General features: G+C 43.0%; 1 protein-coding gene across 5 annotated transcripts in view; it reads right to left on the bottom strand.

The window, feature by feature from the left end:
• Window positions 1-13906, bottom strand: part of SPECC1 (sperm antigen with calponin homology and coiled-coil domains 1) — an 87504-nt gene that overhangs the window by 43032 nt on the left and 30566 nt on the right. The window contains exon 1 of one of the 5 annotated variants that reach the window (XM_085078746.1): window positions 12002-12286. The exons of the other annotated variants lie outside the window; for them this stretch is intronic. Coding sequence (XP_084934872.1) covers window positions 12002-12041 — 40 coding nt within the window. The 5' untranslated portion in view covers window positions 12042-12286. Of the gene's footprint in view, window positions 1-12001; window positions 12287-13906 lie in introns of those variants that run through there. 5 annotated transcript variants of the gene reach the window in all.

Here is a 13906-nt window from a genome sequence, read left to right as displayed (position 1 = left end):
CTCTGGGAATGCCAACGGTAAGACAGCTTGGTAACATACTGAAGGGATGCACACAACTAAATCAAGCCATGAGGAGGATCTGAATCAGTCCTGAGAGCTTCCTGGGGCTTGAAATGGGAGTGGGACTGAATGCAAAAGGCTGGATTTTCAAAGAGATACAGGTGGCAGGAGACACCAACCAGCACCTACTGGTATTTTCAAAAGTGTTTAGAACTTCCTATTTGAGAGTGAAATGGCTGAAACTTCTGTTCCACCGCTGGCTTAGGCAAAAGTCAGGATAAAGAATGACACTATTGTACTGTGACAAACTATCACGGCTTGATCTGCTTGATACACAAAGGGAATGAGCTGAACGGGATCGCTGTCAGCATTCTTCCATGACAACAGCACTGGATACTCCTTCAGATAATCCTCAAAAACTCAGAGGAGCACACCATTTCCCATCTCTTTTAGGGCTGTCCTACAGAAAGCCAGTGCTCTCTGCTACCTGGTCTTTATGCAGCAGCAAACAGAGCAAACCAAGGCTTGGCCAGCTCTGGTTCTTCTGAATTAATCAGTCTGTTTGCAGAGTGTTAGTCACAGAGCCAACACCTTTACAGGTCAGCAACTCTTTGGGAAGGTTCACTTGTACTCCACCTAACTTTAAAGAAAGACAAGGAGATGGCTCCAGAACAACAAACGTGGTTTTGATAATCCAGCACTAATTATATATATAAGCTTCTGCTCAAACAGGGCCTTTTACTCACTTAGCAAACACAGACTAAAAGTAATTAAAATACTAATTTTTTCCTGAATCATTTTAATGGGCTGTTGGACTGTCTGGCCTCCCTGATTGCATTGTCTGTGAAACAGGCACAATATGCAACAGGAGGAAAAAGGCTAAAAGGCTTAATGCAAAGATTTTCATCTATGTAATCATTGGGGCAAGTGTAGGAAAGCAACTCAGGTACTGGTATTTGACAGGGAGGAAAAGAGTGAGAGACCAAAGAGAAATAAAAATTACATTACAAAGTATTAGGGAACACCAGATGACAGTACTGGAAAAGCTGCACTAGCAAAGAAAAAGCAGCAATAAGCATCTTGATCTGAGTAATTCCTAATTTAAGACTACAGAGACCCCTGATATTTGAGCTGAACACTTGGTAAAGGTTGGCTGATTTTTTTAGTTAGAAATATGAGTCTAGCTATCTGGAGTGCAAAAAGCACACAAGAAGAGGCACTTTTGGTAACTTAAAGATTAAGTCATGACAAAACTACTTGTCAATAATTTAAATTTGCAGATGAACTATTGGTAGGACATTCTTTTCAAGGGTGGCCACCACAAGAGACTCTCCCATGGCAGGAATGTAACCCAATAGTAGAGACAACCTTATGGTTGAAGCATCTCTATTTTAGCATCTAAACAAGTACTCAGAATCCAGAAAAGGCCCCAGTAAGTTTTATAGTGGTTTTACAAGAGAAAACGTCTGCTGCACAATTAAGGAATGATCACAGACATTTTATTTTCAGCTTGTTGGATTCACCTGATCAATAATGCTGTCATCTTGTTCTAACACAGAAAGTCACATTTAACTCTTCCAGGAAAGTGTTAAAACGAAAATAGAAAAAGATCAGCTCTACTCAGTATCTGGTGGTTCCAAGCTCTCAGCACAGCTACAAGAACTGAATTTCAAGTTCACTTTGTCACAGCTCAATTCCATTACAGTGGAAACAAGGTCGCATTCAGAAGGTAAATGAGACGAGATCTGATCAAAACCCTGTTCACAAAGTCTCATTGTGAATTTCAGCTGACTTTCTCTGCTCTTTATGGGCCTGTTCACATACAATTCCTCCCTGAATAACAGCAAGAGTAGTTAAAATCTCTTTACCCTGAGAGACTTGCCAGTGTCCACACAAAAGAGTTCCTCTGAACACTTCTGGTGCTGTTTACTCGAGTCTCCTGAAAGTTTTTTACGTTTCAAATGAAAACTCAAGCCTGGATGTGCCTGTCTTGAATAAAGTTTTAAACCCAAAAGTACAAAAGCAGTGCAGCCTGTACTGTAAGAGGGAACTTTGGCTCCCAAGTCTAAGGACCAAAGATACATCTGGGAAGTGCACTGGCCAAATTAAGAGGAGGCAAGAACTGCTGTGTGCATGCCCAATTTTTGATCTCACAAATACAAACTTCCCTTTCCAATCTGCTCAAGAAACATCCAAGGGGCTCCACTGCTCCATACAGCTCTGGCACCAAGAGAATCATGAGGGTTTTCTGTATTCACCCCCAAAATGAGGGATAAAACCCCCATGGAATAACCAACATTGCCAACACAGCTGCAGGTCACAAGTGGGATGGAATCTACCCCTGAGCTGCTCTGGATTTTTGGAGTACCCAGCAACCTGGCATAACAAACACAGAGCCATCCAAAGCAAATGTTCAGGGAAACTCTATATCCTACACTTGCTGGAATATCCCTGTGGTAAACTCAACACTACTTTTTTTGGAGCTGTTAATACCACTGGGCCTGCCAAAAACTTTTAGTCACCTACAAGCTATACCCCTTGTCTACCCCCACAAAAGAATTACTGAAACTTTCAATATGTAGTATTATCTCAAAATTAATTGGGTCAAAGTTACAGAAATGGAGAATTTTCCCTTTTTAAGGTAAAGTACTCCTACTTGCTGGTTTTAATGCATAATTTATAATTTCCACTACTATCACATCTCATTATTTAAAAAACCATAATTTTTATATTCCTTAAGGGGGCCTTGACTCTATATATTTGTGACATTAGCACACCAAAATTATTGGGATTTCTGTGTACTATGACACTTCCTGATTTTGTTTGTTCTGGAACATTTCCTGCCTATGCACCTGTAAAAACAAGATAGGGTCAGGTATAATCATCTCATACCTACAGCAAAATGAATTTTATGCCAAACTCTGTTCTGGCAGTTTTTTAGACAACAACTGTTAAAAAAACCTGAGAAAAATATAGATAAATGTGAATTTTACTGCAAAGAGGGACAATCACTGCTGTTTCAGTGAAATGAGGGATTTTCTGTTTGATCTGGTTGGTAAGTTGGTAAGTTCCTTTGTTTTCCCACCTGTTAATTCTGAGGCTTCTGCTGTCCAGAGGGTGTTTAGGAACTGCCATGGGGAACATCTTTGGAGTTACAAACACAGAACTCACTGTGCAGAAAAAGCAAGGATTTGCTCCAAGATAAAGCAGAGAACTAATTTTTCAACTCCTAGGGCTGTACTAGGAATATTCCTGAGATAAATGACCACTAGCTAGAGTAAGAATCCCAGGGTTTTCCTTGATTCTAGCTTGCAGACGAGAGAATTCTCCTCAGCTCAGAGAGAAGCTTCCCAGCAAATCTAGCCCAAAAGTTCTTCACTCAGCTATTACTGGGTTAACAGTGGTAATAAAACAGCTGTACTTCCATTTCTGGAAAATACAATTATAATGGATAAAATACCAGTGTTGAGTGTTTTGAGAAGTACAGGAAATTAAAAAGCAAACAAAACTAACCAACCCTAAATCCAACCACACAAACTCACTTAACAGTGGCCATCACCACTAGAGTAGCAAGTAGATGTGTTCCTCCATGCACAGTGGTTGTCACAACTGAATGTGATCAGTGGCTGGAAGTTAATGGAGGAGTTTCCTAAAACCTCCTGCTCCAAGAATGCAGTTGGAAGAAAAAGTGAGAGCCCTGCTCCTTCCAGACAAGTCAGGTGCTGTGGATCACTCCTCTTAACCATCAAAATCTACCTGATATCTCTCTGTAAGCACAAAGGATAACCAAACAGATTTTAAGTTGGGAAATGCTTAATATCAACATTTTCACAATAATTTACTCAACCAGTTTAACTGTTCAGAAGGCCATGCTATGGACTGAATTGCAGAACTGACAGATACCTGCATGGGGCTTTATCACCCCTTTACTTGCTTTGTTAAAGGTGGATCCTGCTCTAACTCCTTGTCCTTCCCCCTGAGGGAGCAGAGCCACCAGGGAGGAGAAGAGCAGCAGAAAACGCCTCTGCAAGCCCTGCTGTGGAGTGCTTTGTATGAGGAATCCATGATCCCAACCCTTCAGTTCAGGAATGCTGCCTCACACTCGGCCAAAAGGCCAACGCTGACCGAGCCAAAATAACTTCTTTCCTCATGAATTCCCAAACCCTGTTAATCCAGAAAGACTGGGGGGGAAGGGGAAAGAGATCAAAAATGGAAACATGAAAGGAGGTTCTTGCTCCTTCCCTAAAAGGGCAGAACTTAAAAGCTAGAATTCTTTTTTTTTTTAATTGTTTGCTCAATGCTTAATAACCAGTTTGCATTGCATTGGTGTTACAACTGCCTTTTGTTTACTGAAATGTGATGACCACATAATAAACCCAGTTTTATTGTCATTTCCAGGCTGCTTCTGTGAGGGGGTGGGGAGAGGACTCTGATTTAGTCTCCACAGCTCATCCAGAGCTTCAGCTCTGCCCAGCACAGTGCTGAGGGAGCTGGAACAGCCAATACTGGGAACTGGGCTGAAATCATTACCACTATCAACACAGGATGAGACACATCAAGAAAAGAAATGAGACAGAAGGGGAGAGGAGAAAGCTCATAACATAATGAGATGTTTATCTATAAAACATTGCCCACTTCAAAGCAGGAAGAGCTTCGACTCCTTGGTTAAAAAAAAAGGGAGCTTTTAATTAAAAGATCAGTCAAAGATTTTCCACAGTCAAGCAGCCTCAAAGAAACTATGTGTGGAGGAGGCTGAGAGTAATTTCTGACATGATTAGTCCATTCTTCAAACTCAACAAGGTTTTATGAAAGCAACATTTCTCAAGATCTAGAAGATAATGATTGTGGAAATATCCTCAACCCCTCAAAGAGGGACTCTTCCCTTCTGACACCTCCATCCTCATCAGCTTTTCCTCTGGAAAAGCCTGGAAAAACAGAGCTTTGTGCCTCCCACCTCGTGGCAAAATAGATTGTAATCCTAGGACCCATGGCTTTGGGTCAAGCAAAGTTACTGCCATGGACTTTAGGAGGCCTGACTTGAAATATTTCTGTATGCTGCTCTAGTCAGCTGAAAACAGGCTGTACTGAGCACACAGCCTTCCATTAGGCAAAGGTTTAAAAGCCTTTGAAGATTTAAATGAATTGCACCACTTTTCTGGAACGCTCCTTCCTTTAAAGGAATGTTTCCAGATGGGGATGGACACAACACCACTTTATCCCCTCCCAGCATTACAGCTCACACTATACACTCTGGGGAACAAAACTCAGAACCACTTCCCTTTGCTCACAGATTTTTTTTAAATGCTTTTTCTTTTCAGAAAAAAACAAAGGATTTTGACAATTTAGCCTTAAATAAGTAAAATGCAACACATTCTCTACAGGCTGCAATTTAGCAATTATTTTACATTATTGCAGATGGACAACACCAGAGCTGTTGCACTCTGGAGGAGCTTTCTCTGGGCAGAGAATACCAGTCCCTGGAATGACTCCTGTTCATGGAATCTCAGTCTCATCCCCACTTACCAGCTGTTAATTATGACTAATGAACCTCATGCTGAGTTGGTTCTGTTCTGCACGAGCACAGGGAATTACCTCTGGTTTATTTCAGGAATCATAACCATTTTTGTCTATGACAGTAAGTGTTCAGTTATGCTTCTGAAGGTCTTTCCCATCTTTCAGAGAGTTCAGTTCTTGCCAACAAATTTATCATAATCCACACCCTTGTGGAAACAACCCCTATAAAAGTGACTATAAGAGCATAATTATTTGGTATCACAAGGATTTCTACATCTTCAGTATAAATGTTGCAATGGCAAAATACAGAAGACCTTTAGGGTGTGAAAAATACAGAATATCTTCCAGATGCAGGGAAGAAGCCAGCTTTGCATTCTACATTGTTCAGACTAATTAAAACAGCTTTCTATCCTTAGTATAGGCTGGGATTTCTTAGTTCAGTTGGGGAATAAAGAAAAGTAATCCAACATTAAGTCAAATGTATGAAAGGATTAACTGCACCCTGTCCCTAAAGCCATTTTCATTCCATACATTAATAAATATGATTTCATTGAAGTTGCTGGTAAAATTCTTACTTGCTTGAGTAGCAATGATTTTTAACACTTAGCACCAAAGCATCCATCAGGACAGGATGTGAGAGGAACATAACTCTGCTCATGGGATATGGACACATTTGCTTAGTCCCCAGTAGTTTTCCTAAGCAACTGAACAAACTCCAGTCAAGACACAAAACCTACAGAGCTGGTAACAAATGGAAAATACACATCCTTGTTTCTGCCAACACATCCCCTACACATGCTCAGAACTGAGCCCTGCAAACTCATGTTAGCCCTCTGCTTTCCCAAGAGTGCATATTTTCCAGTGATGAATATCAAATTTGCCTGCAAGTACTTCAAATGTAAATTTTTGCCGTTGATAAAATTATAGAGCTTGTTAGCTGTGCGCTACAGAGCCTGATGAAAAGGGCAGGAAGCTGCAGCTCTGATGTAATTTACAGCCTGAGAGAACAGACTGATGATCACACAGCACACAAGGGCAGAGTGCTCTGCCTCAGAACATGCAATCCATATCTATTGATGCTTGTGGAAAAACATTGCATGGAATAGAATAGATGGAACATTCCAAAGAGATCTGTGAACACATGCCTACTTTGGATTACAGGAAGAAAAAAGCGGGTGTGTGGAAAATCTAACAGTGTCTATTACCATCATCAGAGATCCTCAGTTGTTTATCATCTTCAATCATCATGCTCAAATTGCTTGGAGATATAGAATTGGAAAGTATCAGAAAATAATGAAAATATCAAATATTTGTCAATCTTCTAGTGTCAGTCTGTGAGAATCACAGAAAAATCAAATTAAGTTCTCCTCAAGCAATGCAATGCTAATAAAATCAGAGGAGTACTCTGCCTCAGTTTTACAATCTCATGTTGTTCTGAAAGCTGAATTCCCTGTGGAAATCAGATTTTATGAAGAGTAAATTAGTAAAATTGGGAAGGAATGGAAAAGAGATAAAAATAAGATCGATTACTTTGTTGAAACACTGGTAGAAGGTCTGGAACACAGGACTGATTCTGAACTAATCCTCAGTACCTCCAGGGCTCTGGCAGGTTTCAGTGGGAAGACCAAGGGGCAATACTTGCTCAAATTTCTTTGGCCAGCTCTACGACTCTAAGATCTTGTTTGGGATATATTTGGCTCCTCAAGAAGAAGCAAGCTGCTCTTCTTCTCCCAGGCCAGCATTATTCCCTTCTCCTTTCCCCCTTCTCCCTCTTTCAAGTCATTTAATACTGTGTCAGAACCAGCACAATCACAACCATCCCCTGGCTGTCTCCTTGCCACTCCACAGCTGTCAAGCACATTAACTAAACTAATGAAACAATCATCAAAACAATTAGCTTTTACATTTACTATCATGTTAGATCTACCACTGGTAGGTCCTAAAACACCACCAGCACTGGGGCAAAAGCACAGTCCAGAGCTCTGGACCTGCAGGACAAGATCTTGCTGACCAGCTCATTCAGCAAGATTCCCAGAAGTTCCCTGCCTTCATCCAAAAATGGCTTTGTTTTGCTGATGGAAATTAATCTCACACAAAACAAAATGCATAAACCACATCCTGCTGCCTGCCATGCCCTAAAAGTTCTTCTTGTAAAAGCTGTTGTCCTGCCCATGGAGAAAGTACTCCCACTCAGCACATCCTCCCAGGCAATGTGAAAAACTGCTGGGCAGGCCCTGTAGCAGAGGAGAACTTATTGATGATCTCTTCCATTAATTCAGCATTCATTAGCCTTTCAACTTGGAATCAGGGGACCTCTGATTATCACTTAATGCTGCCTCAAACAGATAATTCCAGAGGTAAGTTACTCACACTTATGACTCAATTCCTCTAAGAGGTCAGTCCAGACTGTGACCGTCTCTGGCTGTTCCTATTTTGCTGACACTGACTGATGTGTTTGTCAGTCCTTCTGAAATGATTTAAATCACATCAGTCCTGTCAAGTCACCTCACAAGACCAATCAACAGAGCTGGCCCTAACTGGCCTTGGAAGAAAAGCTTAAGTCAAGTAAAAATTACCCTCCAGGGGAAAATAAACTTCTTCAATACCAGTTTAATCAGCAGTGTGTTACTACACTGAAAAATGAGCGCATTTGTAAACCCCCCATGCAAGAATGACTTGTGGGAGGAAGAGGTGACTAAGGAATTAAACTATCCAGTGGAGAGCAAATTGTGGTTTGTTGGCTCCAGTGGGAACAAAAGGTCTATGGCTCGCTGCCCGAGCTCCAAGAGGACATGACTTGCTGTCGGTATTTCCATGAAAGCTGTTATGTGATTCATTAGCTTTGCTGGCCCCCCTCTCCTCCCTCCCTTCCCCCCACACCATCATTAAACTCATCTGGTCTCCTGAGCTCTTGCTTGGCAGAAATGGTGTTCTGACATCCAACAGAGTTAAAATGAACAGCTCCCATGTTTGGGAGAAAGGGAGATGAGGGAGACTAGAGAGAGCACCCAGAAAAGATCTGGCTACACACCCTGAAAACAAAGAACAGAAACAACAAGAACATGTATTTCTACAATACCATTTATCTTGAAAGTTTCCTATGTTTTACACTGAAAAAATCCCTTCCTCCAACTTCAAATGAAGCCACTCCTGGGCCAGGACAAAACAGACATAAGAAAACAGATCAATACTGACTCAGTGCATGCACTGACACTCGATATTCTCATCCAAGCCATGTAAGCATGTTTTACAAATAAACACAATCCCAAAAAAAGCCTAACCCTTGGATAACCCCACCCGTCACCTTGTTCCAACAAGAGAAGTTCACATTTCCCATTCAAGCGATTCTTTCACGAAAGTTCTTGCGAGCCTTGAGTCATTTTTTCCCACCTCTTCCCAAAGATATTAATCATCCATCACCTGCAGATGTTTAGAGGATAAACAACCCCCCCATCACCGTGTCAACCAGTGTCAAAGAATGTCAGCGCTCCTGTTCAGAAATAACAGGAGGCCTCCCTGTTTCCAAGGCAAACTATGTTTGAAAAGCTTTCTCCCAGTAAATACGGAGCACTGGATAACACTGGATTCTTCCATACAACTCCCAGGAAATGTTCCAGCTATTCCACAGGTGCTCTGGCCTGTGTTTGTATATATTAATGTTTCCTTTAGCTTGGGTAGCCAGCTTCAAAAGCAGAAAACTAATTCTGCGGACAAACTGCTGCAATATTCACTCTTCCTTCACATATTTTTCTGTACTAATTTATAGGTGTTTTCATTCTAAAACCTCCACTGGTTTTAAAAATATGAATATTCAGAGCACTGGGGTACAGGCAGGAAAACCTACCACTTGCAAGCAGCAGAGTTTTGGCAAATAAGTGATGCAAACTTGGGTCATACAGCACAAAGTTCTTACAAATGATTGTAAAAGCTGTTTAAAATAAGTTTTAAACTAGAAGCCAGGAAAAGCCTATAGAAGCTAACGTTACTACAGGCAATCCTCTCAAATCCTTGTTAGACACTCTTAGGAAGGTGAAGATTAATTTGAGATGATACCAGGCTGTTACAGAGTCCTATCTGCTGTTCAAAACATTCCCAGCAGACACCAGCAGTGGATTTCTTTCCTCTGTCTTCCCCTCTCCACAGTCCCTTGCTCAGCCAGTCCCATTTCTTTCATTCTCCTGTATTAATGTGTTAACTTTCAACTGCTCAGCTTGGAGGCAATAATTTCCTTCCTGTTCCTGGACAGCACTGACCAGCCCACCCAGAATTTACACTTAATAGGAAAACCCCTTAAAGTACATTCTACTCTCATAAATATGTCAAAATAAGTATTTTACTTGCAATTATAACCTATGTCATAACAGGATTAGATTTTTAAAGACTTCAGTGCCCACTGACACCAAGAGGGAGAACAAAGCTTTCCCCAGTACCCCAAGATGGTAAGTTTGGGGTGAAGGACTTAGACATGAGACATAAGATGTCCATAAAGTTTCCGAAAAAGGCAGATAAATAAGATGACCCTGAATGTCAAGCTGAGGGAAACAAGTCACAGTGTGGTTATCTGTAGCTAAAGCTGGCTCATGAGCTAGATCAATAAAGCAACCCATTCCTGGGGTTTATCCTGGTCATTCCAAAACACAACCTTAGGAGTACCACAGTTATTCAAGATGTTGGTGATCCTGAATGAGATCTGAACTAAGTTCACTCAAGCAGAAACAAAATTCAGAGATTCGACAACGTATCACATTCTAATGTGAGAAGCAGGTTTTTGCATCCTAGCTGTCAAAAACCAACACAAACTCTAAGTTCCAAAGCCAGAGCTCTCACACACAATAAAGAATACGTTGTCAGATTTTTTTTTTTTTGTCAGTAGGAATGTTCCTGACACTTTTTCATGGTTAAACATTAGAGTTTTGAACATGTTGTTCAGTACAAAAGACTGGTTTTCAGTCCTACTCATACCTTACTAACAGTGAGGGCATTAAAACAAGACCCAGTACAGCCTGCACTTAAAAACTGAGAATAGTTTAAAAACTACTTAGGTGCAACAGAAGTATAACTCTTTCCCCTTCCAAAAAAAAAAAAAAATCAAGAGAAAACAAAGGATGAAAGAGATTTTTCAAACCCACAGGGGGGTCTGCACACTCATTTATCATCTGTGTTAATAGCAATAAGCTGTTCAAATGGCCCTGCAAAACCAGAGTCTGTTTGCTCCAACCGATCAGAAGTTAGCAGTGTATCTCCCCGGGCCATTACCCTTAATTTATTATCAGCACAATCCCTCCTGAATAACACGTTTAGCTCCAGCAAAACTTCGCTAGCTGACAGTGGCCAGCAGATTTCAGGGCTGGGGATGTAGGCAGCCATACTTTCCAGTCTAAAGTTTAACTTTCCCTTAGGGCAGCATTTCTTCTGGTGAGTGGATACTGGCAGCTTTTGTGTTCTTCATTAGCCTGGTGATTAACGTAGTGCTAGAGAGTTCTCACTACACCTCACTGCTGTTCCTGCACTCGCTGGCACATCTATTGTGAGAGAGCCCTGAGCAGCAATGCAGACTTGGCTAACAATACCAGAGATCAGGTACATTTGTATTTGCTCTTAAAACAATACCTACACATCTACCCGAAGTCATAGAAACCCCTGATCAAGCAATAACAACTTTAATGGGATTTTGTGAATGAAATTCCCATGGCAACAGCAAGAAACAGAGTGCTGTGAAATACAACTGAATGCAGTTTTATGTGTGTAGAGGGTTCTAAATTCAGAAAGAAACTAAGAAATAAACAACAGAAATCAGTGGACCTACGGGTCTTCCCCCCTCATTTAGCACTTGAGAAACAAGCAAAATAAATCAGAAGGCAACCAAAGCAGCACTACGGCATCAGGAACAAATTAGCAGCCGTGCTGGTGTACGGTGCAGACATTTGGCACACGGGGAATGCGATCTACCTGATACCAGCTCTCAGCTTTCTATGAAATCTGCTTCTGATTAACATGCAGAGCACTACTTCTGAAAGGACAATGGTGGGAGACCTTCCACAAAGGCATCATTTTAAATTCTAAGGCCTGGAAAATTTCAGGCCTCAGGCCACGAACAATGGTGAAAGGCTAACACAGCCAAGCTGCAGACCCTGACAAGTCCTGTGTGCACCACTACATCGGCTTTGTAACTTTTTAGCTGCATCATGCAGACTATGCAAAAAAAAAAAGAAAAGGAAAAAAAATCTGTCAGCGAAGAGGGTGCCTCCCTTGCAGGCATTCTGTTCCATGGGTGAAAAGAAAAGCTTCCCTAAGGACGGTGCTGTGATCTCAGGTACGGAGCGGCAGTAAAGAACATTTACAAGGCAAACAGCAGCGGTGTCCCCAGCAGGCTGGAAGCCACCGGCATTCGCTGTGACAACAGCCCAGTGCCGGCTCAGCGGGGCGCCGGGCTCAGCCCCTGAGAACACAACGCCATCCATCCCCACCGCCCGCCGCCCGCACACACCTTGCTCGTGCTCCTCCGCTCTGCCCGGCTGGTTGCCCATCTCCGCCGGCCGCCCGGCTCCTCCCGAGCTCCTTCAGGCCCCCGGCGCCCCGCTCATGCCCGGTGCCAGCGCGGACCCGCCTCTCCCTGTGCCCCTGCTCCGCGCTGCGGCCAACTCCGGCGGGGAGAGGCAGCAGCGGCTCGCTAGGTGCGGGCGGCAGAGCCGCGCTGCGGCCCCCGCCGAGGCTGCTGCGGCTCTGCCTCCTCCCTCATTCCAACGGCGCGCTCGGCGGGCCGGGCTGGGCAGGCAGCGAGCGGCGCGGGGCAGCGCCGGCCGGGCGGCGCGCCGCGGGACACCCAGCGGCCGCCGAGGGAACTGCAGCGGCTCCGGCCGGGGCGCGGTGTCGCCCAGTGTCGCTGGAGCTGCTGCGGTCCTGGGGCGCCGAGATGGGAGAGACGCTTCAACACCTGCTTGAGCAGAGCGTCCCTGCCCTGAAGCAGCCGTGGTGAAGAGGGGAGGATGGCTGACAGCCCGTTCCAGCGGTACGCCAGGATATTTCTAAGCAAAACGCGGAAATGCAGCTGGGAGCGAAGGAGGGCAGAGGGACGCCCAGCAGAGACCTCAGCAGCCAAATGCCTCTAAAGCAAAGATAACATTAATTTTCCCCCAGTTCCCAACCCCCGAAGCATGCTTACTATGGAGAAAACAGACCGTGCCCACAGATCTAGCTTACACTGCTGAGCACAGCACTGACATGCCTGGGCAAGGGCAGCTCTTAACTGTCACAAAAATGAGGGGACCCAGTTTCAGAAATGCTCAGCATCTTGTGGATACACAGATACCCAAAGGATGCTGAAATGGAGACTGGACTCCTCTGCAAACCTGACCGTGATTGTGAGCATGAGCCCTTTCTGACAAGTCCCATCCATCAGATCTGTTCTGATATCCTCTGGGGCTATTCCTGGGTCAGCCGAGCATCCCCAGCTGCTGTGAGCCTCCACTGGTGCTGAGAACAGCACAGCAGGTTCACATCCCCATTATTTTAAACAATATACAGGATACACCAAATACTATTAAAATCTATTTCTATTCATTGAAGTAATGATGTGATGTTTTATTCCTATAAAACTATCACAGTGATTTCCAGATTTCCCTTCCTGCTAGTTTCTTGCAAGCACTAATAAAACAACAACCAAACCTGACAACCACTACTGCATCTAGACCTGCAGCCACAAACAGGAGCAGATTTCATACCATATATCTATCATCAATATTTTTGCCTGTGACTGGCACTGCAAGAGCAGCTGTATAAGACATGCCCACCCAGAGCCTGGCAACAGCTCACCTTTCCAAGAAATCAAGATGCTCCTCAGTCACAGAGCCCTGATGTACATGGGAGACAAGGGTGCTGAATGATTCCAGTGATCAGTTTCCATTATGTGGATAACAGAATCATCTTGGTTTTGACAAGAGGGTTAAAAACAAAGTCAGAAATAATAAACTAATGTGTCTCCTAGGCTCAAAACAGCCTGAAAATAAAACAGAATTAATCTATCAAATTGTGAATCTATCACTTCAACTAAAATATCTAGAGACCATTCAATATGATAGAAACAGAATTTTGCTAACATTTCAGTATAATAGTATGAGTTCACTGTCAGTCTTAAGCTTTCCATTGTTCTTCCTCTGACACTTTATGGATGAAGTGAAAAGTTTTCATACAGCTGTCTATATTTGGCTGACATTAAACAACTCCTGTCTATGTCTGTCTTATGACATGTCAAACACAAAAGGCTTTGTTTAATGAATAAGCCATTGAAGCTCTATAAAAAGGAATCAGTGATAGTTCATTCCTCCTCTAAAAGTCATCTTATGATCTCTTAAGTCTTGTGTCTTATTATGGTGGGTATTCAGCTTGCCCTTTC

This window comes from Lichenostomus cassidix, chromosome 19, assembly GCF_008360975.1.
Source record: "Lichenostomus cassidix isolate B80296 chromosome 19, HeHo_3.0, whole genome shotgun sequence".
Lineage (NCBI taxonomy): Eukaryota > Metazoa > Chordata > Aves > Passeriformes > Meliphagidae > Lichenostomus > Lichenostomus cassidix.
Note: the sequence above shows the minus strand (reverse complement) of the source record. Positions and strands in the feature narration are given on the sequence as shown.